This window comes from Pagrus major, chromosome 2 (genome assembly GCF_040436345.1).
Source record: "Pagrus major chromosome 2, Pma_NU_1.0".
NCBI classification, from domain to species: domain Eukaryota; kingdom Metazoa; phylum Chordata; class Actinopteri; order Spariformes; family Sparidae; genus Pagrus; species Pagrus major.
Window position 1 is genome coordinate 14763434 of NC_133216.1, and position 7165 is coordinate 14770598.

At 38.9% G+C, this 7165-nt stretch overlaps 1 protein-coding gene across 4 annotated transcripts; it reads right to left on the reverse strand.

Annotated features, from left to right (window-relative positions):
- Positions 1-3720: 3720 nt before the first annotated feature.
- gemin7 (gem (nuclear organelle) associated protein 7) lies at positions 3721-6257 on the reverse strand. Of its 4 annotated transcripts, none has more exons than XM_073488806.1 (2): positions 6180-6257; positions 3721-4784 (listed from the first exon to the last, which is right to left on the reverse strand). In XM_073488806.1, exon 2 carries the CDS (start codon positions 4771-4773, stop codon positions 4387-4389), a length of 387 nt encoding a protein of 128 aa, XP_073344907.1. In that variant the 5' UTR covers positions 4774-4784; positions 6180-6257; the 3' UTR covers positions 3721-4386. The 4 variants fall into 4 exon arrangements, with proteins under 4 accessions (XP_073344907.1, XP_073344913.1, XP_073344927.1 ...); XM_073488812.1 differs by having other exon boundaries at positions 6096-6180; XM_073488826.1 differs by lacking the exon at positions 6180-6257 and adding an exon at positions 5834-5861.
- Between the last annotated feature and the right edge of the window lie 908 nt (positions 6258-7165).

Sequence of the window (7165 nt, forward strand, 5' to 3'; positions counted from 1 at the left end):
TCGGCTCGGCTCGTCTCAACTCGGCGTGGTATAACTGGTGATGGAGATGCAAATGGTCACAGCTCAGTTTTACTTGCTGCACTGGAAAAGCTCCTATTGTATCTAGAATTGTACCCATGAATGTCTGTATCAAATTCTGTACTAATATATGTTGAGATATTTTACAGGATAATGAATAACTTTGGCATGTGAGTGGTGCTATAGGATCACCAAAGTAAACAGGTTACATCCTCTTTGGACCACAAGTGTCTGAACAAAATGCAATGGCAACCTACCAACATTTGTTGAACTGAAGTCTGGGCCAAGGTGGAGGATCATCCAACTGACTAAAGCTAAAAAATAAGATGCACAGAAGCCACAGAAAAGAAAAGAAAAGACTAAGTGACATTAAATTAAAGCAAAACAAGACAAGACTACAAAACAGTTATTTAGAAATGACATTAAAAAGTCAAATCATCAGCAGATAATCATACAGAGCTTTTCTGTTACCGTTTCACTGTGTTTTTAATGAGTCAGCTGTCTGTGTAAATCCCCTATCTCACCTCTTGTCTCATTTTTACAGATTAATGCGGCCTTCCTATCCTCTCTATGTGACAACTCAGAGGCGTGCTTTTAAATCAGTGCCATCCTTTGTGCAAACAGGTGTCAGATAAGTCTGATACAATAACACCCCAGCTGATACTTCTTTCATCGAAAATGAATGTTATCACGTGAATCATCACCATCTCCTCTCCTAAAAATACATGATCATGAGGTCACTGCCCAATTATTTTAGTCTGCTGGCAGCCGTTTGGGGCAAAAGGGTGATTAAGTGGTTCGGTGAGTTATCAGACACTTCACCAGGAAGTGAGAGAGGGCCACAAACAGGAAGGAGCGGAATGTGCTTCCTGTTGGCCAGCGGTGTTATACAGGGCAGATTCCTTGTACCATCATGACTGACACACGCACACACACGTGCGCACACACACACACACACACACACACACACACACACACACACACACACACACACACACACACACACACACACACACACACAAATACACATGGCAGGAATGTTTTTCCACTGAAATCAGGGAGAAGCAGACGGTCAGGAAAGACAAACATTAAGAGCAGATAACATTGAGACAGTGTGTCCCCGTGCACTGCTACAAACTGGAGAGCATGAATACAACTTGAGTTCTTCAGATGAGCTCATCCACTCACTTTTTAAAAAAAAACTCATATATTCTCACTAAATCATGTCATTCCTTCATCAGCAGTTGTGTAAAGAAAGTTAAGCAACTCTTTATAAACTCCCATTAAATTGTCCGTATTATTAAATTGTGGTAACTAAGAAATACCGACTGAATTTTCTTTATAAAGCAATTTCCATATAGCAATCGGATCTGGCCCACATGCATACCCAAACTTTAACTTATCTTTTGGCCACTTGAGGGCGGCAGAGACAACCTGTAAACACAGCACTGACATAATGTTGCTTTAAAAAATGTGCAAGTTGTTGCTTTTGCATGTTGCGTCTAAAAACAGGCAAGAAAATCAAAACAATGAGCTACTAGATGCTAAAACCCTCCATAGAGCTGTAAGGACAGCAAGAGTCGGCTGATAATACTTGACGGATTCATCAAAAGAGGCGAGCCCTGCACATTACGCACATTTAATATGAAAAGTATTGATTAGCAGCTTTAAAGATGGCAAACACGATAGGAGCCTTAAATGATGTGTGGTGAAGACATTCTTACAGTATGTTATTATGTTTCCTGTGTCCGTTTGTTTGTTGGTTGGTTGGTTTGTCAGCAGGATAACACAAAAACTACTGACCGGGTTTCCACGAAACTTGGATGGAGGACGGGTCTCAGCCCAGAGTAGACCTCATTAACTTTTGGTGCGAAATCACACATTTTTTCTCTCTTTATTTAAGATTGTACGACAGGGCATTTTTCAACATTTCTGTAAATTTTTCAGGAATATTGCCTGGATCTTGATGGAAAGGTTGGACATATTTAGGAGGCTGGTATCTGTGAGTTTGTCCAATTTGTTGGGGACCCAAATAAAAATCTGGATCAAGTGGATTTAAATGTTTTATTTGATACTGGATCAAGTTTGATTGAATTAAAGGGGACTGTTGAGCTCTCTACTGAGTGCTATTCTAGTTTAGTTTATAGAGCTGTCAGCAGCATTTCTACAATAGTTGAAAAATCAGGTCAAGAATAATGAACTTACAGCCAAACTTCATATTTTGTCTGAAAACTTAAATGATTTTCGAATCATGAAGTCAGACTGTAAGTGATTCTTCAAACCCGCTGAGCTTTTTTAATTGGCTGATGCTCCTAAATGGCTGGAAACGTTTTTTCTCAATTTAGTCTGATGCATAAACATGCATTTTAATGGTGTAGCTGTTTTTTAACTAATTGGTGTAGCTAATTTTAACTACTTTATATAAGGTTGGGCAGTTTAATCTTTATAATTCAACATATTTTACTAGCTGGTATGTTCTGTAGGTGAATGTAGGCTGCAAAGTAACCCCACTAAAGTCATCACATGAATGCGGTGGGGTAAAAGGTATATTTGCCTCAGAATCGCAGTGAAGAAAATGTTTATGTCGTGTTAATGTTCCAGCTGATGTGATGGACGCTCATCACAGAGGTGAGAGTGAGAACTGAGGGAGTTGAGGGCTGCTGGTCATAGAACGGCATGCCTGTGTATATGAAATTAACATTGGTTGTCCTTGAGGGCTTCCTGATTGAATCACACAGGCTCGATGACGTCATGCAAGGTTTAAGTCATATTTCGGATTAGGGAGGGCGATAGAGAGAGAGAGAGAGAGGGAGAGAGAGGGAGGGAGGATGAGTCACTGCCTCATTGATGACTGTCTCCACTGAGTGGTCAGATAATTCAGGTACAAAAAGAGACACAGGCACAGCACGACCGCCTAATGGCACTCAAATAAAATGACTTATTGAGAACTCGCAAAATACACCTTTTAGGGAGATTAAATAGTATTGATGCCCCCTCCCCTCGCTTTCCCCGTGAGGCTGCTGCTAAACAATGATAAATCCTTCTGTATTATATCTATGCGCGAGGATTTAGGTAACTAATTAATATGTGTGCTGCCATCAGACGTGGGCTCAGAGCTGGCTGTGTTAGAGAACTGAACCATTCATGAAAAATGATCCAATGTTCATCTGATCCATCTGAGACCTCAATATATTTAAGGGCCTATTACTTAATTCAGGTTAATATCCTACTATATAAATGTTTTGGGTCTGAGGCTGAAAACAAAATGAATTTATTGCTCATTCTGATGTTTACTGGTTCTGTATTAATGAATGAATTGCTGAACAAGCCAAATGGGCACAGGCCCAAGTGGTCATGTGGCCCCTGGGCCTAAACCTCTGTTTGAAGTGACTTAACATTTCCTGTTGAAAAGTCAATCAAATGACTACAGGAGATGCAAAATGACCATAAAGAGACATGAGAGGACAGCGAGACACAAAACAACTACAACTAGATGCAAAATAACTACAAAGAGCAACAAAACAACCACAGACACAAAACAACTACAAAAGGATGCAGAACCAGAGACACACAAAATGACGAATGGACACAAAACGACTACAGAGAAACACAACACAATGTTGTAGCGTCGAGTTAACACACATCAATTGAGCTTCTTTTCTTAGCAACATCAGTACGTATCAGAAATGAATCTCTCAGGTCTTATTTGCAAAAAACAACTTTAGTTTATTTGTAACAAAGCCATTATTTTTGTAAACAGAATACAAAATAAACATTCAAATACAAAAGCAGTTAACTGAAAACAACATTTTAAGTGCAACGTCTCACTCTCTTCACTTGAAGAATCAAATCAAGCAGCAGAACAGATGGTACCTCTTTCTGCCTCTCATGGAGTTGAGCAGAAATGGGAGATAATAATACATTTGTCTTCATGGACTTAAACATGCCTTTCTGAACTAATCAGGCTGTCACAGCTGAAAGAAACAAACAGTGAATGCCTCTAATTTTAAGGATTTTCTTGAGGGTAAACATTCTCAAAGCACGAGCAATCATAAGCAAATTATCATCACAGCTACAGTATTTTGGTCAAAATTCTTCTGATATTTTAATTCTCTCATCTCATCAGCCAGTGCAGCCATGAACAAGCTCTCTTGTTGGGGTTCTGCATCTCTCTTAAAACACGGGCATCCAGCTCCCTCTTGTGCTGAAAAATGGGTATTGCTTGTCAGAATTGGATCTTTGAATGCAGTTACACAGGGCAGACAGGACTGGAAACAGCAATGTACAACCTTCTCGCAGTGTGAAATTAGAGCTCACTTGCAACAACAAATGAGACTCAAAGTGCCTCTTATCCCAAGTCCTAGGTGTTCATACATCAAAAGTGAATGAGATCACGTCCTGACACCTGATCAGTGCCTCTTTTTGCACCCCGATGGGAGTGTGCAGGTCCGACACCTGAAAGTTCAGCACGTCGATGTCAGACGCTCCGAACGTGGCCTCCAGCTTCACCTTCTCATGCATGTGAAACTGAACCTTCTTGTTGTTCATGGAGAGGAGACATCGGAGGAAACTCTCCCTCAGCACAGATCTTGCATGCTGCTCTCTCTGCAGCTGCTCAGGATCTGCCTCTGACGCAGCAGAAGTGGGGATGGATGTGCGACACAGAGCAATGAAGCGGGGAGATTTGGGGTCAAATCCACGGCTGTTGGGGTCGGGTCCTTTTGGCAGGCGGAGCACAGACACCGGCGTTGCCATGTTGAGTGTTTCTGCCAAGAAAAACAAAAATCATTAACACTAGCTAGGCAAAATCACTTCTACAAAGAAAAAGTACAGTTTTAAAGACATGAACTTGCCATGTATTCACATAGATAATTGGGAAGTTTAAATCATAAACTGAAAATGTGGATTTTTTGTTTTCTGTGAATTGAATTTACAACAATTCAAGACAATTTAATTAGTACAATTACATGGTTTTGACATCACTACGATGTAACTGAAGATAATCATTCTAAGTAAGTTATTATTAGGACCGCAACTAACAATTATTTTCATTATCAATTAATCTACTGGTTATTGTCACGTTTACATTGATTAATTGTTTAATCTAGAAAATGTCAGAAGATTATGAAAAATGCTCATCGCAATTTCCCAGAGCCCGAAATCTCATCTTTGATTTACTTCTTTTGTCCACAAATAGTCCAAAAACACAGACTCCTTATTTACTATCATAAATGACAAAGACAAACATCACATCTGTACATTTAAGAGGCTGGAAAGAGCAAATATTGATTATCGATATAGTTGGCAATTAATTTTCTTTCAAATCGACTAATAATTATATTTACCAGCTACATCATTATATACAGATAAGCATTTGATTGCACCCCAGTGATATATAACTGGTTTGAGTTTCATGTTGTAAATAATGTTGTGTACATATTGACATAGGTGATGGACTCTACCTGAGATCTACACCTGAGTTGAATCAGTTGCAGTCCATATACGGGTTCATGTTGAATGTTAACTGATAAAGTCGTCTTTATTGTACTCTTTAGCGTTAATTTCTTTTTAAAATGATTTTGCATTTTCACCTATGCATCTGACCTGTCGTTGGCATGAGCACACAGTACCCTGAAGCACTCAAAATCTTTTGCACATAAACTGATGTGTTGATCAACAGAAGAATATTTACAACAATGTTAAATACCACATTTAATGAGTATCAGCTGTGACGCAGTAGTGTATTTGAAGTCTTGAGTGCCTATAATACCAGCTTCATGTAGGTGATAAGTTACTTTAAGTTTCAATAACATACAGTTTCTTGGGCTATAGCTTGAATTGCTGCTGCAGTAGGCTAACACCCGATGCGTTTGACACTGTGGCTAACTATTATCAAACATATCTGCCTACAAAGCATCTGGAAAGGTCGTCCTACAAAGCAAAGACACATCACTTGATGTTTACAGTTTGTTAACTTGGCTAAAAGTTAGCAACTTAGTGAGAGCGCGTTGCTATTGCTAACTCGGATAAAAGCTAATAACATTTGATATGGCCGCACAAAAAGCTTTCTTCCTCACAGCAGTGGCTCAAACAGCGCGGTGGTCTCATTGAAGATGCCCTGAAGTTTAATTAAACCCGCTGATGTTCAATTAGACACTTACTGACTGTTTCCTCCTGTTAGCAGCATTAGCACTTGTACATTTGTCGCCTCGTTTTCTTCTTCGTTGGTTTTATTAGCGGGCGGCTAGCAGAGCGCATTACCGCCATCTTGTGGAGTGTGGACACAGTGAAGTGGCAGGTGGAATGTAACTAAGAGTGGAATGTAACTAAGAGTGGAATGTAACTAAGTACATTTACTGAAGCACATTTTTTTGCTAGTTACTTTGCAAATTAAGTTTTAAGTCTATATTTTTTAAGTTTAGATTGAAGTTTATATAAGTACATTTGAAACAATTAGTTGATTAATCTATTAGTTGATTGATTGAAGAATAATCTACAACTATTTTGATAAATGTCTGCGTCATCTTTATCGTGACATGTCTGTGTGATGTGTGAAGATTGGCTGCTTTTCCTTTAAACATTTTGATAATAATAATAATAATAATAATTCATTTTTAGAATTATAATCAGCTTCATTGGCCATGTATGTGTACGCAAACAAGGAATTTGCCTCCAGTTAAGTTTGCTCTCAATGTACAGGGAATAGTTTTTTAAACAATAAATCTAAAAAAAATAAAAAAAATAAAATATAATAATAATCATTGAAAATTATTCATTTTCAGTGCAAAGATGCAAGGAGACCAGGGGTTATTACACTGGTTTTTCTGACACTCTGACTGTTAAGTGTTCATCACAGTGACCAGGGGGAAAAAACTGTCTTTCTGTCTGGTTGTTTTGCGGAGTGGAGGAGCTTGAACAGTTCCTCTCACACCCTGGAGAGAAACTGTTTAAGCTCCTCCACTCCGGTAGGCTTTACAGAGCACTGTATGCCAAAACAACCAGACACAGACCTCTCTCAAGGTCGAAATATAGACCTTTATAAATAAATCAGTGGAGATGTAAAAAACAAATGTGTGCAGGAATTATTTTTTTTTGGGAAGTGTAGAAATGTGACTTACATTTTCCCCTCTTCCCTTTTTATCCCCTT

Bases quoted from the DNA above. Each gene is read 5' to 3' on its own strand.
- gemin7 (XM_073488806.1), bottom strand. From the start codon at position 4,773: ATGGCAACGCCGGTGTCTGTGCTCCGCCTGCCAAAAGGACCCGACCCC.